At 31.4% G+C, this 27,249-nt stretch overlaps 1 protein-coding gene across 1 annotated transcript in view; it reads left to right on the top strand.

Annotated features, from left to right (window-relative positions):
- Positions 1–4,810: 4,810 nt before the first annotated feature.
- Positions 4,811–27,249, top strand: part of LOC107456499 (microtubule-associated protein futsch) — a 48,435-nt gene continuing 25,996 nt past the window's right edge. Inside the window, exons 1-7 of the mRNA XM_043048673.2 lie at positions 4,811–5,057; positions 10,548–10,639; positions 12,630–12,722; positions 14,850–15,049; positions 18,326–18,450; positions 20,426–25,935; positions 26,023–26,157. Coding sequence (XP_042904607.1) covers positions 4,919–5,057; positions 10,548–10,639; positions 12,630–12,722; positions 14,850–15,049; positions 18,326–18,450; positions 20,426–25,935; positions 26,023–26,157 — 6,294 coding nt within the window. The 5' untranslated portion in view covers positions 4,811–4,918. The remainder of the gene's footprint in view (positions 5,058–10,547; positions 10,640–12,629; positions 12,723–14,849; positions 15,050–18,325; positions 18,451–20,425; positions 25,936–26,022; positions 26,158–27,249) is intronic.

The following is a 27,249-nucleotide window of genomic DNA, read 5'->3' as shown; positions in this document are numbered from 1 at the left end:
TCCCCCACCAGAATTTTATCTGAGATAGAATTCGGTGAATGAGATACCACTAGTTGATTCATCGCTGTTTTGTGACAAGCCGGGAGAGCTGTATTAAGATCACCGAACTTTTGAGTACAGGTCGTGAGAACTGTGTAAAGTTCACGTTTGTGGTTGCTCTAGTGTTGCCATGAGCAGTCTAGTGTGTACACGCCGACGCTGTGCGCGATCGAGACTGAGTAACAACAGCGCGAGGAGATGGATAATGTCGCAGTCACAAATAGCAACCCATCGAAGTAGGCGTTTTCAAATCGAAGTGGGCGTTTCTGTCAAGGTAGGCGTGTTCATATCTCGTCCGAAGATCACCCATGTGGGGAGAGTAATTATAGACAATGTCATCCTTCATCTGTGAAAAGACACCCCAGCATGGAATCGAGTTAACAAGTCTTATATAGTAGTAAATTGGAAATGTATTTTTGTAGTGGTAGATACACTACAAAGTCAATCATAAATCAAAGAAAATATTGAAATCAGTCTGTTGGATTGCCGGTTTTACGAACAGCCTCTTAATTTAATCAGGCAATCAAACCGATTATTTCATTCCTTTCACTGTGATTCGATACATTTCTATAGCATTGATTTGTTTGTATCTGTACCAGGTTGATTAAATTTTTTCATACAATTTTAAAAAGGAAAATTAAGGACAATAAAATCTACAGAGAGCCAGATATTGTGAAATTCATTAAAATACATCGAATGAACTGGGCAGCTCACATTTTCATAAGGATTGATGACTCAAATTTAAAAAAAATCCTGTTACACAAACCCCTAACGAACAGGAAAAGAGGTAGACCCAGGCTAAGATGGCTGGATTTAGTTGAGACTGATTTCCTTACTCTAAAGGAGAAAAACTGGCGAACAAGTGTCAAAAGTAGAGAGAAGTGGATTCGAATTCAAAGGAAGGCACTGGCCCACCCTGGGCTGTCTAGTCAGATATGATGATGAAATAATACATGATATTTTATTGGGTCATATATTTTGTAGAAAGAAATATTAGATACCCTTTCTTTTTCTTTGCATACTGATAACGAGAATATAAAGCCACACACAAATGAAAACTTAAATTATGAATGACTATCTGTGTAGTAAAAGGCGATGGATTTTATCCTTTTTCTTGAAAAATGATTTAATGATACGAGTTTTTTTTTTTTTTTAATGGTTTAAAAATCACAAATTCACATGCTTCTTCAAAACTTTGACATAAAATGATTTTTAACTTTAATGTAAGCACTTATTAAATGTTAACTTAAAAACGCGGCCTTTTTTGTTGTTGTTGTAACTTACAAGAACTACTCAATGGCAGTTTTGCACAGGTTATAAAATAAAAGTGATCATTTAATTATTCTTAATTAATTACTTTTTTTCCCGATATTTGCTGTAAATGTAATATTTGTTCCTGCAAAATATTTGCTCCAATAAAATATCGTGTATTTTTTAAACAAAATTTACCGATAATTTTGAATAATAACAGCAAATGTATACAAAATATCAAATGTCAATATTATAATCAAATTATTGATCGAATTAAATAAACTTTAATACTTGATCCAATTTGAATATTATGGGTCTATATTAAGGTGAGATATAGGGCAATGTTGTAATACAGAATATTGATTTCGAATTTCCTAATTTTGATGCAAGGGTGCCGGCGGAATAATATAAAAAGGGGTGATGATTATATTCATTAAAATTTTTTGGATTTGGGTATTATAAATCAAGAAAATATCTGCTTTGTCGATTTATACGATAAAAGAAATTATTTTAAATTTAGTATAAATAAACTAATTACTTAGAATTCTAATGTTTCCAATAACATCTATTTAAATACCATTTTTAATCAAATGAATAGAATTAAAAGAATATGTAGTGATGCTTATTTATTCAAAAAACAAATAGACAAACTCGTTCAAAATTTGATAAAAAAACAAACAATGGATACCCAACTAAAGTAATAAAATTCTATATTAAATCATTGAGTTAATTGTATATTATTGTAAATAAATTTACTAAAAAACTTCTTCGTTAATTTATATAATTCTTACCGTGTGCTAATCCATTTCGGGCAAATCCATGGCTGAAATTATGTGCAAAACAGGCAATTCATGTTTCTTTCACTTTTCTATTTTATTCTATTTTTTTTCTTAAATTAAAAGTTAATTTTCTAAAATTATTGAATGTCAACTTCCTTAAATCATCCAGTATAATATTACCTTGCGCACATCCATTTTCGGGCCCATCCTTGGTAACTAGCAAATCAAACGCACTTCAGCACTGCAGTGAGAACGCACTGTAAAACAAAAATCCCTTTATTTACGCTTTTACCTCAACTTGCGTTTCTGTTTTATTATTTTGTAGTTTGGCAATCTAGTTACGAAAATATTTTAAATCATTCTTGAAAAATTTCCCGTTCATGTAAGTTCATTTGAATTCGCTATTCGCTTTATAGAAATCGTTTTATGTTTTATTCTGTTTCTTCTTTAAATTTTATTTTCTGTTTTTACGTGATATTTTTACTTAATGTGTTCCATTTTATCTGTTGTAAATTTTTTTGAGTGCTCCTCCCACTATTGTATTGATATATTTTGCTTTGGCTATAGTGATACAATGTTAGAAAGCACTCCTTTTTGCGGATGTAATCGTGTGAGCCGATGAAAAGATTATATCTTTTATTTTCAGGATTTTTATTATTTTTTTTACCTTTTTTCGGCAGGGGAAAAGCTCCTATTGTGTAAATGAGAAAGATCTAATTGTTAAATTGATTGTATTTAAATCACGATGATTTTAGAATAAAAAAGGAGGTAAAATTCATTCAATTCCTTAACATATAATCAAAAATAGAATAAGCGAGGAACAATGTATGAAGTTAGAGCAATATTTTGAATAAATATTTTAAATCTACTAAATAAATGAGAAATAGATATGTATGAAGTTAGAGCAATTTTGCTTAGTTACATCATTGTTAGTAGCTTTTATCCAATAGATATATTTAATTGGATAAAAAATCAAACCAAAACTATTTATGCGTCATAAATAAGCAGAAAATATCGCATTTTTATATATATAGATAGATTAATAATATGAAAATACGATATTTTTTGATTTGAAAAATTGAGCTGATGATATATTGAATTCCGTAGATACCAGTTGATGTTTGACAAAAACAGTAAATTAAAACATTTAAAATAGAAGTCAAACAAAACATTTTCTTTTCAATCTCAAATTATTATTTTTTATGTTTCATGAAAGAACGGAGAGGAAAGGTAGAAAACCTTTAATACATATACTTTAATTAGAGAATTATTGAAACGTTCGTAGAATTAAACAGAAACTAAGATCTGATCATTATCGAAAATATCACTAGACAAACTTTGTTTGAACTGAAATAAATCTTTGTTCAAACTTAATTCACCTTAAAGACATTCAAAATGTTTTCAAAAATTCTTAAGATAGTCTAAAAAATCTTAGGATGTTTTAAGGTAACATTAACTCAGGAAACTGTCTAAAGATTTTCTTAAGACAAACTTAATTCACCTCAAAGAAATTCAAAATGTCTGCAAAAATTCTTAAGATATTTTGGAGATAGAGTTAAATCTTCAGAAATTCTTCAAACTTTTAAATAATTAAAGAAAATGATATTTCTTAAAGAAAATCTTAAGATTATTTTCAGTGGGGTTTATGCTCTATTGCTCATTTTTGTAGTATTTCCGCCCCCCTCTAGAATGGTGTTGCTGATTTAAGTCCCACGCTTTGGGAGTTAAATATTTAAATGTGCCTCAAAAACTTAACTTTTACAATTTTCCCTACTTATTCAATTGCCTACAGTAAAGATACTGAAAAGAAAGATCATAACCAGAAAAACAAAATGATTTGAGTAAAATTGATATCGAGGTGGGAAAAAGGAAAGGTAAAAAGAAAGATACAATAGATATTAGCATCAATTGACATTGTAAACACATTTTTCCCCTTTGTTGTACTAGGAACTGAATAAAATTCGACACCCCACCCCAAGTCTGTGAAATGAAAAACGCGGTCTTTTTCCGGATAGCGTATAAATGTCGATTAAGAATCTGCCCGCGCACGCCAGCAGCATAATATGCGCATGCGCTCACAAAGACGCCACAGAAGTTGTAAGCCAAATCTGGTAAAAATGATCAACGATTAAGCGATAACGATGCCAACGATGATAAAAATCAACCCATAAGATATATCTATTTAATTATCAGTCACGGCCGTCCCAAGCACTACGCAAAGTCCCAAAAAGACGCCCAAAGAGGTGCAGGGAGTCTTTCCAGAAATAAGAGTTTCCAAATCGTACTCATTTCCTGCTAATCTTCACCAAAGTTTCAGCGAACTTTACAAAAGGTAGTGTGTCCCGCAGTGGACTGATCGTTAAGAGACGGTTCCCAGCAGATCACCGAAGTCAAGCATCACTGGCTGTGGTCAGGGTGCGGTTGGGTGACCACTTGGATCAGTCTGTGCAGGAACCGAGGGTGTGCGATATTGTTTCTCGTTAAACTGTTCCACCGTGAAGTGCTCGACTTCGCGTGCAGGCCGTCGTTCTACAGATGCGGGGGTTCCATCCCCTCTGCAGAGGATCAAAATTGTAATGGCATGTCTTTGGATCATCCTCAGGATGTTTCCCAGACCGTCGCCAATAGCCCATTATGCAGTTCTAGTGCGAAAACATGCCTTATCGCAGCGTCCTGTTTCCTATGGCATCACGCACGTTCTATTGCCATACGCTACCTTTACAGAAACAACCAGTACAAGTAACAGATACAAAGTAACGGTGATTTTTTTTACTGCTGTTTCGGTATTTATTTTTGTATACAGTCACGGTCAGCATCCACGGTAATAATGTGTTGCCGTGCCATTCAAGATGGCAGCCAGCGAGGAGAGTTGTGAAGGAAATCCCGATTTTGCCATCATATGTTCATTTATCACCAAATTTGGAAGCGATTGTGGAGTAAATCTATCTATATCTTACCTTAAAGAATTACTAGAGGATACCAAAAATGGTGAGTGGTTGTAAATCGGCCATTTTCGTGAATCCTGCCTACTCCAGAGCCATTAACCTTGGTTATTACTTGTCATTTGTTTCGTACACAAGAAATCTTATTAATTATGAAAATCTTTTTGTTTTTAACTATGGTTATTGATCATTTTAAGATGCGAGGGGCTCAATAGGTCTTAATACAGGCATAAATTGCTGTTAAGCAATTATTTTATGATTGTTTGTTTATATGCGGTGTCCATTTAAGTCATCGCTGTGGAAAGCGCTACTCTAATCAGCTAAATAGTGTTTTATTGATATTAATATAATTTCGGTGTTACTTTATTCTTCACATGACTACTACCTAGTGTGATAAAATAATTTGTTTATTTTTCCATTCCACTTTAGTAGTTTTTGTTCAATTTATTGACCCCTGCATATAATTATGGTGGATTCCATTGCAGACTGGAGTTGTATAACATCGGCGCTTGCTAAGAGAAAACGTTCTGCTTTATGGACAACGTTACAATATTTATATTTGTTCGTTAATCTTAATCTCGCCTCAATGTGATTTTTAGATTTATAGGGTCAGATAAATTTTGTTTTTGTTAGATACTCCCTTATATCTCAGGGAGGAGAACATTTGAGCCAAAATTGTGGTTGTAGAATGAATCTTTGTTTCTTTTGAATCACTGTATGCACATTTAATTCATCTACTTTGTGGAATAAAATTTTATCTGAGAAATATGTCTACAAAATATTTATGACAATTAATGTAACTTCTATTGATACATCAATTTATTGACCAAGGGCCTGTCCATACATAGTCCTGTTTTTGTAAAAGTGTAAAAAAATTATTCATAATTTGTGAGTATAAAATAAGCGTTCAGTCACATTCTTCCTGTTATTGCAAAAATTGCTAAATAGATACAAGATTTTGCTCAACAATTGTTGCTACTAAATTAGAGATGCAACATACAAATATTTGTTATATGGCCTATACTGCTCAACACAGAATATTCATTTCGAATGAATAATGGAAACAAAATCACTCAAATTTTTAATCATTTAAATTGACATATTTTAAATGTCACAACTTAGTAGTGTATCACGTTTAATGTGTTACGCATTACGTAAACTTAAACAATTCTTGAATTTATAATATTTTATTTTTAATATTTTATTTTAAAAAATTGCCAAAAATTAATTTTTATTTACATAATATTCTATTAACTAATTTTATGAATAAATATAAATTGATCAATTATTTATTTACAAAAAAAAAAACAAAATTATCATTCAATATCAATCAGAATGTGCACACGACGTTTGTAAAAGTAGAAATATTTTCTTAGAAAACTACATTTGGAATTTAAACTTGGAAAACTTAGTCCGTTTCGAACTGTCTTTCTTTTTTTTTCTTCTGGGAAAAAGTTTATTCGATTAACAAAACAATAATGAAGATAAACAAATTTGTGAAGGGTTGGATTTAAAGATAAATTACTTTGTGAAGGGTCCGTTTTTATGGAAAGATATTTTGTGAAGGGTCTGTTAACGAACCCAAATTTCTTCTAAACACACCCCGGCAGTAAATTCTGTTGTTAAATTTTGAGATGTTGCTAGGTTTTATTAATTATTACAGTTCACTGATAATAGCATAAAATGAGTAATTATTTTGTAAAATATTTATAATTTTTATCTTGTTTTTCAGTGAGTTGTTCTCTCAATTTTCTGTAATATTTTAAAAAAATGTAGTGTCTTACTTTATTGCTGAAATCTTCATTAGTGTATCTTATAAGTCCCCTGTGACAGAATTTTTTCGAACTTTCTGTGATAATTCTCTTTAGTATTGATACCTTTTCTGAAAGACATTTTTAATAATAGCAAATCAGGGGTCTGTCTTGGAAAAATTTAATACCCTTTAGCGGTGCCTTCACAAATTCAACTTTAGGGAAAATGGTAGATACTTTTACACAAAATACTTTTAGGTAGGTACACAAAATACTTTTTTTTAAAATTTTATTTTTGTATGCCGAAAGAAACGATAAATTCATTTTTCATTTTCACAAATTATGTACAAATTTTCACAAAATTGGTACCTCTCAGAAAAACCTAGACATACCCCTGCAAATATATTACTGATTTCAAGTAACAGAAGCGGTTCCTGTTTACAAGAAAGAAAGGAATGAATACTTTTTTAAAAATCCTGCATATATAAAATAGAACGATATATAATTTTTTAAATTATAAATGTAAGATTTTTTTTTTAAACCTATGTAAAAGAATTCATATTCTAATATTATGGGCGATATTTTTTTGTTCAGAAAAATATTTGTGCAGTTAACTTTTTTAAAATTTTATCGACTTGGAAATTACTTTTTATAATATCAATTAGTCATTGTGGACCTTCTTTTATTGTATAAACGCTAAAATACCACGAGCATTTTTTCCTTGTCTGATATATAAAATAAGGCATTTTTTGAAAATTATTCGGCAGAAAAGGAAGAAAAAAAAGTTAAGCAGGAAAATAGAATCTTATAAAAAATTCTCAGATGAAAAAGAATCAAACTTTTTTGCTTCCCAAACAAAAAACCTGTCTACATGAACTCTGTAATAATCTGCAACAATGTCGCCGTGTTGTCACGATTCTGTCACGGGATATATGTCTACACCAGTAATTAAACAAAAAACTATAATTTTTTTTTTAGTGAGCAGCAACTACTCTCTGCTTTTTTTAAAAGACAAACTTTCCTGGAGAACTTACTGTGAACCTATATTTATAATCATTTTGAATTTTAAAAAGACTTATTAAACTATAAGGAATCACCTATTAAGAAATATTTATTTGTTTTTACAAGAGCAAGGAAGATTAATAAAAATCGCCGACATCCCTTAAAAAACCTGCTTTTTTATTAGTATTCGATTATGAAGAAAATAAATATATGTTTACTATTTAAATAATAATTACACACTGCTAATGGGATAATTTCTGTATCGTGATCTGTGGCAGAATACTCGGCAAGCCTTGGCGGCTTCCGTGCAGCTGCCCACAAAAAACTAATATAACATCACAGAAAGGGATAAACTCAAAAGGTATAACTTGTAGCAACCCCTGGGCAAGCACGTAAATGCTTTGTTAAAATAATTTGCAAGTTTAAAATCCTAAATTTGGCGATTGTAGTTGGTGCAACACATCACGATACGGAAATATCTGCTAGGTAAAATCATGTGTGTTAATAGGTTTAGTTCTGAGTACTATTGCAAACATTTACTTTGTTAGGATTATTCTTAACCGTTTAAAATTGTGAAGCATCTTTTTTCGGAAAAAGGGAATGTTAATTAAATTTTTAAGTCATTTTAAATTTCAAAACTATTTTATAAAATAAATACCCTTTTCTTTAAAAAAAAAGAAAAAATGCTCCTTTAAATGTTTATTTTCACGTAATTTTCTGTTTAAGTTATAGAAAAAAAGCTTTCAAGTTGTTTATCAATTGATCATTTTTTGTTAATACAGTACAAAACCCGTTATCCGGAAATCAGAAAACCGGAAAACCAAAAAACCGAAATGAAATTCGATAAATTTTCCCGCCATTTTTTTCAAGATTTTTTTTTTTTCCTCATAAGATTTTAGTATTTTTCTTTCTTTTTTGAAAGATGTTTACCTTACCATCATTTCGGAAATAATCATTAGTGTAGTACTTCATCGTTTTTTTCTTCTTTTTAAGATTATTTCCAAAAAGTTTTTTTTTAGTTGGGTTTAACAATAAAAAACCGGCTTTTTGCAGCGATTCAGAAAACCTGAAAAATCAGTTATCCGGAATAGCGATGGTCCCGATCGTTCCGGATAATCGGTTCCCTACTGTACAGAGTTTAGCATGAAAAATTTGCAAACTACAAATTTTTATCTTATTTTGATAACGAGAGAAAATTACTTTTTGAAATATACACATTAAATTGTATAAGAGGGTAATTTAGAAATTATTGGGAGTAAAAATTCAATTATTACATAATATTACACATTTTGGTAAATCATTAGGGTGTTAAGTGAGTGCTGTTTTAAAGTACCCTTTTCAGAGAGGAAGCGCCTTGCCCTTTTTTTATTCTTAGGCAGAGCTCTGCTATTTTAACGAATTTGTTTTCTTTAACCTTCTATTTTCATGCTTTACTTGATTTCAAATATTTAATTTATTAAATACTTAGAAATTTTTAAATATTAGAAATTCTCTCTGCCGATGGTTAACCCGCATAAAAATTGCACCAATGAGACTAATTAGTTTGAACCTTGTTTCTTCACTAGACTAACAGAAAAGCAATTGTCAGGAATTGCTACAAACTCCTTCTTCTTCTTCCAATTCCTACTATTAGTTCATACTCTCCCTATATCTTGTTCAAATTTTCAATCGTTAATAAAATACTTTTTTATTCATCAACTCAAGTACAAATACATTTTTTTTAAACTTGCCGTTTTTTCAAATATTAATTTTAGTTTTATTTGGGGGAGGGATTTTAATTATTTAATAAAAAGTAACTAAAATAAAAATTGTCTTTGTTGACCAAGTAGAAATTGACTTTTTTTTAATTAGGGATGTAATGAATATTCGGCCACTATTCGGTATTCGGCCTATGCGGCCCTTTTGCCGAATATTCGGCCTAGCCGAATACTGAAGTTATTCGGCCGAATAATGAAGTATATGCTAATATTAATTATGCTGCTATTATTAATTATTTAGATTTGTGAAAGCCTTATTGTTGGCATCAAGATATTTAAAATATTACAAAAAATACATCAAGTTGCTACATTTTTTTAAAATATAGAAAGTTTAAAAAAGCAAATTTGTTAATATTTATTTCATTTTTTAATTTAAAATTTGAAAATTGTTTAATTACAAAANAGGATTCTAAAATGAAAAGAGGTCAAAAACTTTCAATCTTTTAAAAATTATTACCCTTATATTAATTATTAATATGTTAAAAATTTTTTTTTCATGTAATGTATCAAAATTATTGTTCCTTATAATTGATTTAAATTTGTTTCAAGTATTTTGTAATAATATTTAATCAGCAATTTAAATAATTTGGTTTTTGCCGGTTTTTACCAGGTTTTTGCCACTGTCCTGGCAAAAAACCCTTTTTTTTGCCGGCAAAAACTCCAACCCTGCTTTTTATGCATCCATTCAAGTTCAAATAATTTTTTTTTTAAAACTTGCCGTTTTTTCAGATATTAATTTATTAATTTTAGTTTTATATGGGGGGAGGGGGGGGGGAATTTTCATTATTTAATAAAAAGTAACTAAAATAAAAATTGTGTTTGTTGACCTAAGTAGGAATTGACTTTTTTTAAATATTGTTTTGTATTAAACTACTCCCTTTACTATTTATTAAAAAAGTAGTGACCACAGTACTTTTGATATTTATAACACTCTACTTCCGATCACTAGTCTACACTTTAATGTATTACTATGGTTTGCTGCGTTACATATATTTCGTATTTAAGTTAACTTTTTTTCTTTTTCAGTGAGAGAAGATTTGGCAGAGCTTATTATTCATTTGCTGAGAAGGGGAAGAAAGAGAGTTACAAAAGAAAAATGGGAGAAAAGTCTGATAAAAGTGAGTTTTCGTGGTTAATTTTCACTAGTTTAAGAAATCTTAAATAAGTGAGAGAGAAAAGATATGGTGCGTAATGTTTTTTAAAGGTGCTTATTTTCAATTTTCGTTTTTTAAAAGCTCTTAAGAGGACGCCATACCGCAGAAGAAAATTTTCCTTACAAATTCTCTTTCTCCTTCATTTTTCAGAATTCACAACGAAAATTTCCTTCCGCTGTATGGCATCCTCTTAAGGTGCTTTTTTCATTAGTGTGTTTTTAAAAAGTGCTTTACTTTCCCTCTTCGAAAACAAGATTTTCTTTTCTTTACCGTGTCGATTTTCGCTGCATATTATTCAAAAACATGGTTTTCACATTGTTCTATTCAACATTTTCGTAATTCATTCAACCACAATCCATTTCGGTGTGCAGTCAGTACATAACTTATGATGTTTGATGAAATACTTGGGAGTCCGCATGTGCGTCTTCTGAGCTGGGTTCCGTGAGATTCTTGCACTCTCATGTGCTACTCGCTGCATTCTGAGAGATATTCTTAATTTCTGGCTCCATTTCCCACGCTCTGAAATGAAACTGAAAAATCTTTTTATGGTGGCTAATATAATCAAGAAAAGTGTTCTTTGTCAGAAACTAGTTATCATAATAATGTAAAGTCTTTGAAAATTATTTTGCATTTTGTTAATGTATTATATAGTGCTTAAAAATATTTTTTGAGTGCTTAAAAAGTACTTTAAAGGTGCTTATTTTTTGTTTAAAGATTTGGCCTGAAACAAACAAACGGCAAGAGCTAAAAAGTGAATAATGAATTGCTTAATAAAGTAATAAAGCTGTCTTTTGATATTTGGAATATAGTAAAGCTTATTTTAATAATTATACAAAGAAATCTTCCAGAAATTTTAAATCAAGGTCTGTTACTCCATCAATATTTTGTTAAACGTTTGAATAGATCCACTGATACAGAAAATTTTTCCGCTCAATAAAATTTATCGGTCATTAACCAAGAATTGAGGAAAATTAGAATTATTTAGAATGTTTTTGCACCTTTGGTGCTGGGTTGGGGTTTTGAATGCCCTAAACTGTTTTTGGACAGGATAAGGGGGTTTTACTGTCTGAAATTGTCCTAAACTGCCTTAAAGTGTCCAAAATCTTTAACATTTGTAAAAGGTAAAAATTTTATATGTGTAGCCATTGTACACATAATAATTACATGTATTAATAAATAGTTGATACTTTTTTATACAATATATTTTAAATTATTAAAGGTAAATAATATAATATAATTGGAAAAGATGAATAACTTTTGAAGCTACACAATTCATTGAATAGCAAAAGTGAATACCTTATCCTTTAAATATGCTTTTAATACTGATAAATTATGTTTATCCATAAGGATAAATAGTGCAGTATTAAAAATAATAATATATTTTATTTTAATACAACCAAAACTTGTCTTTATTTTGTTTTTTGTTCAAAAATTAACCTTTTATTTTTTGCATCATTATTATTTTTTTTAATTGTGATAGAATTTTAACAATAGGGTCTTGGACAATTTGAACAAAAGGATTTTGGACAGATGGTTTAATCCTGGTTTTGACTGTGGATTAATCCATTCTGTCCGAAACCTGCTTTGGTGTATTTAAAATATTTTTGCATATTATGTGTAGTTTTCATGCTATACAACTTTAAAGTAATGTGATACCTTCACATTTTATGACAAGGAATAATTATTTGATATCTTTTGCATGTTTTAGAATATTGTGTGTGTGCTTTTCAAGTACTGTAATCTCATACCTGAGCATTTTCAGCCAGAAGTTATATCTTTAATTCAGAATATTTTTTGAAAGTAATTTCATGAATTATAATTTGAAAAATGGCATGAAACCTTAGTGTTTTATGCGAACATTTGGAGTTTGCTAAATGTGTTTTATGTATTCTTTCGAGAGATTTCATAAATCAACTACTACACAATTTTTACAAAAGTCTTTTTGTATTTTTAGTTTTGTCACGAGTATTCATCTGTGGATGCATGGGAATTAGAAAGATTTGGTTACAAAAAAGCAAAGCTTTCTATAAAAATAGAACTCTTGAAGGTAAACTTTTTATTTCTTTTATCTAACTTTGAAAAATAATCATTTTCTAATATAATTTAATTTTGTGTTTGTGTTAATAAATTTACAGAGTAAGGCAATTTGTAAATAATTTATTATTTTTTGCTTTCTAAGGTTTTACGCCTGACACCAACAATTTTATCCACTTATTATTACGGTGATCTCTTGTGAGCAACCCCTGTATGTTCCAGAGTAATACAGTCATTAATGGGGTTTGGCCTTTCTTAGGGTTACCTCCATTGACAATCACTGGTCTAGTGGTTACTGTAATGGACTACAAGGCCAGTGGTTATGGGCAAGGCTTGACTTAGCCTAATTGGGGCCCCAGGGCAAAAACTTCTTTGAGGGAATGAAGTATGAAGAACTGAACTTTATGGAGGTATTTAAATTTTTCACTTCATTATACATAAGTAACAAGAAAGTTGACTAGAGAACCTAAAATTGCTATAAAGCCCTCCAATGGTCAGAAGAAATATATTTCTTTCCGTTTTATTGATTTTCTGACCCCCTATGTCTACCATGCCGAATGCAGTTTTCTGATTGTTAATTTTGTCATCTACTGACTATAGAGCAGAATTTAGCTAAATTTTCGCAATTACGATTGCTCACTTAGGCCAATCAGAAGTCTGTATTTTTGTAAATACATCATATTTTGTGATATGTAAAAATGCAGGCTTTTGATTGGCTGAATTTGTCCATCAAAATTGTGGAAATTTAGCTGAATTCCGCACTAGAAAACCATGGATTTACGAAATATAGATTTTTTGTATTCATACGATAGAATGAATACAAAATGAATGAAGAAGCTAACATAAAATTGATGGATTTTACACTGTACTGATATTTTGTTCAAAAAAAGTTCATTAATGAAAGAAACCTAAAGTAAACTTTCTATTCGATTTGGGGGCCCCCTCTGATGTGGGGCCAGGGGCAACTGCCCCGTATACCCTGCTTTTGTTAGGCTCTGGTTATGGGTTCGAATCCCACTGTAGGCATGGATGCAACTTTCTCTCTCTGTTCGCTGTCCTTTCTTCTATGTGAATGTAACTCGCCCTATAAACAGGTTTGCGGTTGTTTAATGTGGGCAAAACTATTCAACCACGTGACTTAGCCACTGGGTAACGATAAAAGAATAGCGATTCGGGCATTGGTCAATGGGAAATAGGCTCAAGTCTCCGCCATTAAAAAAAAGAAAGAAGAAAACTGAACATCCATTGAGTTCAAAATGCTATCCAAAGGATTTGTCAGTTACGATTTTAATCTTAGTCAGTGTCATTTTCTTAGCGCAGAAATGCCACTTATGTTGGCCCCTTGAGAATTGAATCAATTATAAAACTTGAGCATCAATAAAAATCACCTCTAATTATGAGTAAAAGCAAATTTACCAATTATAAAGGATAGAACTTTGAAATAATGTTTTTTGTTTCAGTTTGAATTTATTTTAAATTAGAAAAATAATTTGAAATGAAACGAAGAGGCTCTACCTCTATAAACTTTACAGGAAGTTGAAATTTGAACTGTTATCTTACACATTATTCTTAAATTTATTCTAACAGCCTTTTTTTGTTTATGAAATATTTTTTCTTCTGTATGAACCAGTTGAAAATGTTCCATAATAAAAATTAATTTAAGTGCTAATACTGTTAAAGGCATGTTTTTATTAAATTCAAGTTGAAATTTAACAATGGGCAATGATTTTTATGGATTTTTTTAAATTTGGATATAATTTTAAGCCCAAAATTTTACAATAGCAAAATTGTTCTTGAATATATGGAAAAAAATATACAGAAATTTACCAGTCATAAATGATTTTTATTTGTAGTGACAATTTTTGAAAATATTTTCCTATTTTTACCATATTTATGTGTTGATTTTTTAATATAATTTTTAATTTTTACAAATTATGTTTAAATTTTTCACAAAATAGGTACCTCTTAAAAAAACTTAGTTAAACCTCTGATTTTTTAATAATTAATTCTGATACTTAAAATTAAATGGCTTAAAGTATTCCTAAATGATTCTTCTTTTTTCGTGACTAAAATGTGCTGTCAGAATAATTGATCCTGGTTTCTTGTTTATTAAAACACTAATTAATATTTGTTTTTGCAGCGATTACTTGAACTGCAATTTGATAGCAATGTGAAATTTAAAACTGAAGTCAACAAACAAGATGCCTCCTCTCTTCGCATTCCACCCATTGGTCGAGATATCGATGGCCATGTGTATTGGTACCAGTTAGATAAAGATCATAATATGCGGCTATATCGTCAAGGGGCTGAGGATGAAAATGAGTGGCAACTTCTATGCTCGTAAGCATATTAATTCATTTTTTAAAGTTAACTAATGAAAAATAATTCTTAAAAAAAGTTAAAATTACTTTTCAATCTTATATTAATTTTTGAATCCTATCAATACCAATGAGAATTAATGAGATAATTTTGTATCCCCTGTGGAAGGATTTTTTCGAGCAATCTGCGACAAATCTCTCTACCACTATCTTTCTGCAAGATACTTTTAATATTAACTTACTAATTTAAAATAACAAAAGCGCTGTGTTTGTAACAAAAAAAACTTTTTTTTTTTAATTAAACATATAATAATTTTTTATTCTAATATTCTGGGTGATATTCTCACATTTTGTTGGGGAGTGGGGGAGCGAACAAATTGTTTTCTTCTTTGCATTTTGTAAATCGATCGAGTAATTGCCNGGGGGGGGGGGGAGATCGGTGATGAAATAGTGTGAATCGGACTTTTCTAATGCTTGTTTTGTTTGGAGATTAGGTTGTTGTAATAAAAAATATCGTACAAAAAATATTGGCTTTAAAACGTAGAAATCAATACCAATAAATGCCAAACATTTCGATAGAATTATTGCCTTAAAAAGTAGATGCTCAAATCCAAGATTCGAATTTTCCATGTTGTTTGAAATATATTTGGATATTTAAAATTAATAACTGTTGAAAATACAATCGAAACATTACATCAATTTATGATTCTATCGGTGTAAATTAAGTGTGTTAAAAGTGTTTTTTTTTTTTAATTAATTTTTTTTACACTTTTGGAAGAAAAATCTCTCTGCAAGAACTCTGTAACGTTCTGCAACAATGTTGGTGTGATTCTTTTATCGTTTCAAACAGTTAGTTCAAAACAGTTCCTTATTCAAATCAGTAATTTGATATAGGTTCGATTTGTTACAGATTTTAAAAGTGATTTCATTTTTTTGCTATATTCAATTAATCGTATGTTATTTTAATTTGTAACTTGCAAAATCACAAAAGAATTTTCATAAATATTTATTGTAAAGTTTGTTATTATAATAAATTTTAAATGTTTGTTTTTACTATGATTTTAATATTAGCTTTTTTCTTACTAATTTGACTAAAGTTACAAACTCTTTATTTGTGTAAAAAATTGAATTTGTGGCATTGAAAGTTTTTTTAATTTTATTTATAAAATTTAAAGCAATAATTTATTTAAATTTGACACGTTTTTGCACGTGCTGACAAAGTTTTAATTTTTTGCCAAATTATCAGAAAATAAAAATAATAAACTTTTTGTTGATACATTTAGTTTAATTTAAAGTTATAATTAATATATGAGCCATGGAGTCATTATGTTTTTACAACTTCATTGATGTGATGCATGAAAATTGATGCATGGAATCCATATTGAATATGTTAGTTTTTTAATTTTAGTTAGTTTTTGTTTTCTTTTTGATTTAACTCATTTTATTTTATAACAAAACTTTAAGATCTACAATTTAAATGAATAAATTCAAAATTCAATATAAATTTCACTTAATAATTCATCAACTCTACTTCTTAAGATCTAAATTAACATTATGTATTTGATAGTTAACGTATCAGCTTTTTGTAACTGATGTTTAGTTGTACAGCAGAGAACCAATTATCCAGGATGCTCGGGACCATCGCTATCCCGGATGTCTGAATTTCCCGGTTTTCTGGATCGACCAAAAAGTGTCGTTAATCGATGTTTTATCGAACCCGAATTACGAGGGAAAAGTGTAAAACCTTTTAAAGTAAGGGGGAAAAAAGAAAAGCACTCTTAAATTTAAAAAGAAAAAAAAATGGTAGAAAAATAACATTTAAAAGAAGAAAAAAATCTGCAAGTTTAGACAAGAAAAACAAGTTTAAAAAATACGAAATTCTCATATTTATTTGATATTTGATATATAGTTCTCATATATACGAAATTCTCATATCATTCAATATCATATCTCATATTGTAGAATTACAATTCCTAAATTAACTAATATAAACAAAACCAATGATTAAATAACGTAATATATTTCATGCCTATTTATACGGGGGAAGGGACGATAAATAAAAGGAAAACTTATTAAACTAAATAAAAACAACACTTTAAAATTATTGAACCGAAACAATAGTTAAAAAAGGCACTAGCATAAATATTAAAACCCGGAACAAAGCAAGATCAACGGAATTAAAAGAAACAACCTAATGATAAAATTTATGAATAAAAAGAATTAATTTATTGAGAGCGAAATTTATCGGGAAAAGAAAAAAAAAATCAGACATAATGGAATCCGAAAAACAAAACTCCAATCTGCTTCATAAAATAATCATATGTTTAAATGAATAAACAATTCTCCTTTTATTATTTTTTTTATATAATGCGATTTTTTGTTACAGCAGCTGTGATTCTACATCACGAAAAAAATTTACAAATGATACCGCACTTCCAAAGAATCAGAATTTATTCTAAAGAAAAAGATTTTTTTTTTATTAATCGATGTCAAATAGATAAATATATTTTTCTCTTTCATCTTCTGTTCACTGATATGCATGTGCAATGCATTTTCCCCACCCCCTCTTAAATCAAACGGTAAACGAAATCAGCATCCCACTCCTTTGAGTTTGATTGACGGCCTAAAGGAGAAAACAAAACATTCCTGCCTCCTCTTGATATAAAGATCTTCAAGGTCATGGAAGAAATGACGTTTCTCTGGGTAAACGGGGAAAGTAATTCTCCCCTTCCTCACATTTTCCTCTACTCAACTTCAAGGATGAGTTCAATTTCCACCTTTTTTCATAATCGTTCTAGTTTAAAATGGTTCTAGTTAACACTAACCAAGCAAAACTTTCCCCGGTTATCTGGATACCGAATAAATGGTTCTGTACTGTATCAATATCAGTTTTTAATTGATAACGAAAGCTTATCTATCTCTAGTTAGAATTCAATTTAGCGTCTGGCCAACCATTTTAGCTGTTATGAATTTTCTTATGGTTACAAATACGATTAATTCCTTCAAAAAAGTCCTCCCATGCAGCTAGTTAGTTCCAAGGTTTAATTCAGGAGTTCACTTGTCTTCTGGAGTCAAAATTGAAAGCCTACGTAGTTGAATATAGATGTAAACTCAAAAATGGGTCGACTGTTCAGAATAGATATATCTCGTCAACTTTTATTTATAATATATTTTAAATTATTTTTATATATATATATATATTTATATATATAAATAGAAATATATTTTAAAGATTTATTTATTTATTCTTAACTGGAAGTTATAAAGTAGAAAATATTTTGATTAAAATATTTTACAGAACGACTGATGAGTTAAAGAATCTTCTTGGAGAGCTTCAAAAAAATAATTATGCCGCCACGAAAGAGGAGGGTGCTGAAGAAACCAAAGAAACATCTGAAGATGCTGCAACAAAAGTTGAGACAGGTAGCCAAATGTGTTTATATATATGTGTGTGCAATATAGAATGTCTCATACGATTCTTTCTGTATTAAATCATAGGTGTTAAATATATATCTCTTATTAATTTTAAAACGTAGTAGTCGTTTGTTCACAGAGAGCCATAAAAAGTCAAGATTCCAAAAATAAAAGATTATTTTCTGAAATTAACGGGAAACAATTCTTAGAAAAATACTGGTTAAGAAAATCACAAAAATTCCCTGTCGTCTGAACGGGGTCATGTTTTGGAAAATGTCAAAATATCTAATTTGCATTTTTATAATTCTTCCAGTTTGTCTAGTAGCATAAACATTGTATGATCAGGGGTCTGTCCAGGCCGAATTTACTACCGTTTAGCGGTACCTTCACTAATTCAACTTTANGATAACATGGGAAAAGTAGGAACCAAATTCTAGAACAATTGATTTGAAAAAGAACTAGACAGAATTTTTCTTAAAGAATGGTTAGAATTAGTGACTGGCAAGGTATATTCTGCAAAGTGCAGTTTATGTTGCATAGCTTTAAAAATATCGGGAAGTGGTTTCACTCAAGGTCGATCTCATCATAATTTGGAGGAAAGAAAAACATCTTTGCAAGACTTTTTACAAAGAACTTTTCAAATAACCTTTGATAAAGAGACTCAAAATTAAATTATGTCATTTTTTGTTGTTGTTGTAACTTTTAATGTAAATTGCTGATTTGAAATTTAGTAATATCACACATTATATATTTTTTAATAATAAGGTAAAGGGGTTCAAATAATAATGTTTGTAATAATATGTTAAAAATTAAAGTTTTCCTTTACTGAAAAGGTATTATTTTTTTTGGAGAGGAAGGGTACCATTCCAAAGACTTAGTTTTGAAAACCATCTCTTTTGGTATTATTATTAGATACAATATCTGTAAATTATGCATGAAGGTATATGCTTATTAATTTGTTTATCTATATTTGTTAATGTATAAATTGTTCTTTATGTAAAAAGCAGTTCCTGAGTCAATTAGTTGTATCAAACTTTATAATTTATTAGTGCTAAATAAATTTTGCTACAGTTCCAATTTTTAGCTTACTTAATTAGATCATATTTTTTCATAAATAATTTTTTGAAGCATTTCATTTTTGAAATGTTTTAGTATGGATTTTTTTTTCTTCCTCAACTTATTTTTCGTTTTCTAAGTTCTTAATTTACAAAACTCTTGTCAGGCCAGGCTTGACATACGTTTCTGAAGCTTGGACAATGATTAAACTGGAGGAAAATCGTATCACAATATTTCAGAGAAAGATTTTGCAGAGTATACTTGGTGGTGTAAATGAAAACAGTAACTGGAGAAGAAGATTTAACTTTGAACTGTACAAAATTTATAAACAACCCGATATTGTTAAATACATAAAAATAGATAGAATAAATTGGGTGGCCCACGTGATTCGAATGAGTGATGACAATACAATAGAAAAATATACTGCTTTTTAGTCCTACTGGAGCAAGAAAGCGGGGAAGGTCGTGGTTGAGATGTGCTTACTCGACTGGAGTCTCATTTTCTTGCAATCAATGTAAACAATTGGAGACCAAAGATAAATCAGTAGTCGTTATGGAGAAATCTTCAGGGGAAGGCATTGGCCCACATTGGGCTGTGCGGCCAATTTTGATGCTCTTTTCATTTTTGTCTGTTTAAGGACATGTAAATATGTATTCCTGGATAGGAATAATCTTTTGTTGTAATGTAATAAACAATGTAATAAACTAATAAAATCTTATTTTACCCCTAAAGCTTATGTTCTAATTTCTTGAAAAGGTTCCTAAAATTACCCTAAAAGTTTAAAAAGTTGTTTTGCTATCCCTGTAAAAATGTTTTCTCTTGTTGCAGAAGCTTAAAATGAGATGTTCTATGACACTATCTCTTGTGCAACAATCTTTTATAATCCTTATTATCCCTTTGTTCTTAATATTACATTGTTTATTTTTAGATGGAGATGATATGAAAGCATGTAGTATATCTGAGACAAAACCTAATACAATAATAATAAAAACTGAAAGAAAAGACTCAAACTTGAATGACGTCAACTCCACAAAAATGGCTGAAGATTCAAAACCTTCTACCGAGCGGCTCAGCGAAGAAAAGTCTAATGAAAAACAAACGGAATCAGAGATTGTCAAAGTTGAAGACAGTCTAATGGAATGTGATAATAAAGTAACCGTAAAGATAGAAGATTCTGATCCTGAGAATAACAAAATTACTCCAATGGAAGTTGACGGTTGCCAAGTTATAACACAAGATTCTTCCATTGCCGCAAAGGAGACGCACAATGACGTTGAAATGACGGACAGCGAAGAAATTAAAGTAGAAAACAAATCAGACAAGCAAAAGGAATGTTCATCGCATAAACCTTCCGAAAAGGAGCCTGACTCGGCGGAAATTTCTCCCGTCACTTCAATTCCAGAAAAATTACATCTTGTTAAACCACTGCAAAAGTTTATGAAAGAAACGAAGGAATCTGATAAGAAATCGACAACAGTTCCTTTGCCTAGATCGGAGGATTCCTGTCCAACCAAACTGTCCAGCAAAGAAACTCCTCCAGCTGTACCAAAGAAAGGAGATGCCCCAAACAAGCTTCCTTCCCCTTCTATTGAATCTCCTTCTGAGCCTAACTTTAAAGGCGGGAAAATCAAGCTGTATGAGCGTTGGAACAACCAGAAGAAGCAAGCTGCTGCCTTAGCTCTCAACCTTGATCAGCACACCGCCTGTGATCTCTCTTCGAGTAGCCAAACAAATAATGTTCCTGAAGCGGTCGCTGAGGACTTGTCCGTCGACGCTAGAAAAACTCCACAGTTAAGAAGCCCCTCGAAAACACACCCTACCGAACTATCTTCTGCCCCACCTAGGGAAGAGTTTCCGATGGATTTGAGCGTGTCGCATCGTAGCAGCGATTCGGCCGGCCAAACCAAAGTGAACACGTCTTCCTCTGGGGGTAGAATAGACTTTAATAATATTTCTAACCTAAGTAAAAGTAGTATTGATTGCAATGGAAATAAAGATAGGCCTTCTCACATAACATCCTCCCCTATGACTTATAAAACGATTGATCCCGACTTCAACAGTGTGCCTGAAGCACCGAGACCTTTGAAAAAAAAGCACATGTCCATGCTGAAAGACGAGCATTCTAATCAAAATAGTGAACATTTGCGCAAATCTGTAATTTTTGAAGTGAAAAATAGTAAACTTAATCAATATCAAGAAAATCAAACTAGCAGAGAGTCTATTTATACCTCCAAAGTGAGTACGGGATCTAGTTTTTCGCACCTTCAAGCTTTGCAAAACATGTGCGATACCAACATGATGATGAATGTTTCAAATAGCGTCATTCATCCAAAGAATTCAGACAAAACCCTAAACTTCACTAATGCTTCGAGTAAAGTTGGCCTTAATGCAAGTGAGAAGTCTTTTAATGATAATTATTGTGATAATTTAAGCAAGAGGTATAATTTCAATACTGCGCAGGTGCTAGATGACGCGAAATCCGGTGCGGAATCTACCGATTCCTCTGTACTTTTGAAATCTAATGTGGCACTACAGAACAGCAGAACTTCCTCAGAACTTTACCAGAAATGTTCATCTTTAGATGCTCTAAAAACTAATTCAAATTCTTCTGTAAAAGGAAGCAGTGATAATAAAACTGATTGCCCAGAAGTTCTATCCCAAGATAAGCATACTAAATTTCAAAATGCAAAGAGTATAAAAGCTGATGTAAATTATCCTGATAACTTACCTGTTAGTAGTGCTGAAAGTGTTCAAGAATTGAAAACTGGCAGTTCTGTTGATAAAATAACACCAAACAGGTCTGATGCTTCTTTTCAAGAACAGGATAAATTGAAACAACAGTCAAAACTGAGTACTAGAGAAGGTAAATTAGATAAGGAAGTGCCCCTAAGTGAAAGTCTTGATAAAATAACACCAAACAGGTCTGATGCTTCTTTTCAAGAACAGAGTAAATTGAAACAACAGTCAAAACTGAGTACTAGAGAAGGTAAATTAGATAAGGAAGTGCCCCTAAGTGAAAATCTTGATAAAATAACACTGAGAAAGTTTGATACTTCTTTTGAAGAACAGAATAAATTAACACAGCAGTCAAAACTGAGTACGAAAGGAGATAAATTAGATAAGAAAGGGCCCCTAAGTGAAAATCTTGATAAAATAACACTGAAAAAGTCTGATACTTCTTTTGAAGAACAGAATAAATTAAAACAGCAGTCAAAACTGAGTACCAAAGGAGATAAATTAGATAAGGAAGTGCCCCTCAGTGCAAGTCTTGATAAAATAACACCAAGCCAGTCTGATGCTTCTTTTCAAGAACAGAATAAACTGAAACAACAGTCAAAATTGAATACCAAAGGAGATAAATTGGAAAAGGAAGTGCCCTTAAGTGAAAGTCTTGATAAAGTAACACCAAACAGGTCTGATACTTCTTTTCAAGAACAGAATAAATTGAAACAACAGTCAAAACTGAGTACCAAAGGAGATAAATTAGATAAGGAAGTGCCCCTAAGTGAAAGTCTTGATAAAGTAACACCAAACAGGTCTGATACTTCTTTTCAAGAACAGAATCAATTGAAACAGCAGTCAAAACTGAGTACCAAAGGAGATAAATTGGATAAGGAAGTGCCCCTTAAAGAAAGTGTTGATAAAACAGCTCTAACTCCTGATGAGGAAACAAACAAGGTAAAAGAAAATTGCGAAGCAGATAAAAATTCAGTGGAGGTGTTGACTTCGAGAGTTACAAGTTCCTGTGAGACAAAGACGAGCACTAAAAAACTTTCTGAAGATTCTAGCATCAAGGAAACCATGCCGATCTTGAGCGAGGAAAAAACAGATAAATCTCTGGATGACCACCACGCCTCTGAAATTCTTGAAAATAAAGAACTTATAAAAGAATCAGGTACTTTAGCACCGGAGATTCCTGATGAGAAATCCACAGACAAGCTTTCTGTTGATGGAAAAACGTTAGAAGCTGCTAATGCTGGGAAATCTTTGAAGCCTTATGCTGAGGAAGAGGCCAAACAAACACCTGATAACAAGGAGCATATGGACGCAACAAATATTCAGAACCTTTCAAAAAAAGTAAGCGATGATGAAGAACATAAATTAGCTTCAAAAGGAATAGAAAGAAAAGGGGAAATAAGTGTACCAAATGCAAATGAACATAAAGCTGATCCACATAAAAAAGATGAGAGTATTCCGGCAGGAGACAGTCATGATCCCAAACTATCTGAGACTGTTGCTGATTCTTCGTGTGATGTTGAAAAGTGCGTGAAAGTCTCGGATGGTGTGAAAAGTGCAACAGCTAAACCTTTAACTAATGAAGTGTCCAAGGATGAAAAAGCGTCTGAAGATTTGACTGCTGACCGTGAAGAGTTGACCGTAACTCCGCCTAATATAAAACATCAGAAAACTGAAATTATTCAAACTACAAATGCTGATGATAAGAAAGCAGGTAAAATTATTTTGAAGGAAGATCTTGCTGACTCTGTTTCTGAATCGGAAAAAATTTCAGTGGAAACTACAACTGATTCGCCTAAAACCTCAACTGGACCTATCTTGCCACCTGAAAATGTAGTTAAAAAGTCAATTACTGAACCAAATGAAACTGAATGTTGTGATAAAATTGAGAAGTCTGATTCATCTACGGGAAAAAAATCTTTTCCAAGTTCTCGTATTCCAGTGGATAATGATTCAGACAATGCAAAAAGCTTGAAAGAAACTTTGAAATCCACTAAGGAAGAGGTAATTTCGAAATCTGTGCCGTTGGATATTCAAGATGAGAAAGAACCCGGTGACAAAAAGCTTGACAAGTCTGAAAAGAGAGAAATTGTAGATGAGCCTAAATCTTGTATAGATAAAGATAGTGAGGTAAAGAGCTTAAGCACAGAAAATAATAACAATAGGGACGATAAAAATGATACACAGTGCCAGGTAAAGATTGGAGAAGATGTTAGTGCAGAAGTTTCTCAATTAGAAAAAAATGAACTACAGAATACAGAAACAAACAAAAAAACTGAAATACAAAAGCAAACTACAACAGAAGCTACTGCTCACGAACAAGAAGAACTAAACGATATTGGAACAAAGGAAAAAAGTGATCTAGCTTGCCCTGATGTGAAAGAAGTACCTAATGATAAAGCGGTAAAAGAAGGTTTAAATGATACAGAAAATGTGAAACATTCCAAGAGTAAGTCTTTGACGAACAAGGAGCTCACAATTCAAAAAGAGGCGGAACAAAATGATGAACCTTGCATAAAATCTGTAGCAGAATCCATCGACAAAAATTCTAAAGACAAGACTGAAAAGTCTGAATCTGAAAGTTTGCCTCAGCTTCAGCCCTTGGCAACAGAGAATTCAGAAACAAGTGTTCCAAAACTTCAAAATGAAGACCTAGGTGAAAAAGATTGTAATACTGCTAAAGAAGCAAGTAGTGATGTACAACCTAAAACTGGGAAACAAACCAGAAGCAGAAAGAAACGCATATTCACTCCTCGGAAGAACAGAAGAAGAGCAAGTTTAAAAAATGGCGCAAAAGAAACCAATGTAGAAGCTATGGGCATTGATGAAAACATAGGGAAAGTTTCTGGTAATTTATCCAAGAACGATGAAATTTTAGGGGATAAAAAGACAGTAGTTTTGAATTCAGATGAGGATTCTAGTGAATCTGAGCTTAATTTAATGGCCTTGATGAAAAAATCTAGCGAAAAGAAATCGTCGAAAGACGAAACGACTTTAGCCTGTGGCGAAAATAAGAGTAAATCAAAATTAGATCTCCAAAGTAAACTTCACCCCCTCCGTTTTGATTTGCATTGTATAAGAAACAGTCTTTGTTTGGAAACAAAAATTAAGCGTGTCTCATTTAGCCCATCACCTGTAGTTCCACTTAAAAAATTAAGCTCGCCGCTTCTCCTGACCACCTTCAGTATGGACACGACGGACGACATAGAAATCGTAGAAGAAAAAATTAACGTAAACGCTCTTAAAAAGAAAAAGGGAAGGTTACGAGCCCCACTCAAAACTGTTCCAGCAAAAGCTGTTCCTCAGCCAAAAAAAGTTCCTCCTCCTCCTCCTCCAAAGCCTTCGCCTAGAAAAAGAACACCTAAAAGTACTCAATTTTCATCAGGGGATGGAGAAAAGCAAGCTTTTTCTATTCCTGAGGGCTTTTTAGAGATACTGAGCAGCACCCAAGCAGACAAACAGACGTCCAAACCCGCTAAAATTCCGAGAGCTCGAAGTAGGATAGAAGACCTGGCGACTCCCTCTCAGCAGAGCAGCGACGGGGAGTCGTCGGCTCCGATCAAGAGGAGTCGGCGCATCAGAGAACAAACGCAGAAGAAGATCTCTGAATTTGAGAGAGAACAAAGAATGTTAGTTGAACAGTTAGCTAAAAAGAACACTGCTAAGAAAGTAACTCCCCAAAAACTAGTTGCAGCAGTGAAGGTAATTTTTTTGTCTGTTCTTATTTTATTTGCATAGTTTATTTCCTCTGTTTGTCTGAATAAAATCTTTTTTTTTTTTAAATATAAGCCTCTAGACACAAAGTCCCCTAGAAGAAGTAGAACAAAATTAAAGACACTCGTGATATCAGAAGAGGATACTCTAGGCAGCGTAGATTCTAAACGTACTCCAAGAAAAAGTAGATCCAGAAATGCTGCAAAAATGGTAAATTGTGAACACGATAAAAATTTATTATGCTGTCAAACAGAGTTCGTTGATTTACTCAGGGTTGCTGCTTTGTCTGGAAAATTGGGAAAAGTCAGGAAATATGGAAATTGCCCAAAAAAGTTTTCAGCCGAAATTTGAAAAAGTCAGCGATTTTGTTTTGTCGAAGGTCTAGCCAAGCATACTATTTTTGCACCACCCTTTTTCAAGAACACATGAGCTTCTTTTTTTTTCAATTTGGCATTAATTAAAATAAAATATAATGTGTAAATAGCAAATAATTAATTTTTGTGGTTCATTATATGTTTTGTCCATAGTGCTGCCAGTGCATACTGAGATATTAGACAGTATTTTTTTTTTTTAAATGTATCTGGAAAAGTCAGGAAATTTTATTCCATTTCAGTAGCAACCCTGTTTAAATTAACTCTCAAAGCAATGGCGAACCCCTCTATGACCCTTTATTTCGAAAAAGTAGGAGATGTGGCTAGGGCTGTGCTCCATGCCTTCTGTCCCATTTGACTTGTACTTTTCAAACGACAACAGCAACCCTGTTTAAATTAACTGATTTGTTAAGAAAGTTATTGATTTAATTACTTTCTTTTAAATCATTGGTTTAAAATTTTTTGAAACATTTTGCTGTGAGATAGTTTAAATTTTTTATTGATTTCCATAGTTTTATCATTCCATCACCTGACAAATAAATTGTCTTATCAATAAGCTTAAGGTAGCAAAATTGCATTAGTAACTGTCTTCAAAATTTTGTGGATTGTATGGAATGCAAACTGAGAACAAAGTGAAAATGTATTGCTGTGATTGGATATGATTTTTTTAGGCATTAAGAAATAAAAATCAGTGGCATTAATTATTAGATTTTTTAGCTTGTTCAAGTAGATAATAATGATACATTTCGATTGCATTTTACATTTATTTGACCTTAAAAAGTCCTAAATCTGGTTCTTAAAATGGACAAGCTTTAAAATTAATAGCAATTTTTAAATCTAACAGACAATGCAAAAGAAAAAGCTACTAATCTCCAAACTTAAAAACACTCTGGCTTTTTTTTTAAAAAATATAAAAATTTTATATATATAT

Source organism: Parasteatoda tepidariorum, chromosome 5 (genome assembly GCF_043381705.1).
Source record: "Parasteatoda tepidariorum isolate YZ-2023 chromosome 5, CAS_Ptep_4.0, whole genome shotgun sequence".
NCBI classification, from domain to species: Eukaryota; Metazoa; Arthropoda; class Arachnida; order Araneae; family Theridiidae; genus Parasteatoda; species Parasteatoda tepidariorum.
This window is presented reverse-complemented; position numbering and strand designations above follow the sequence as displayed.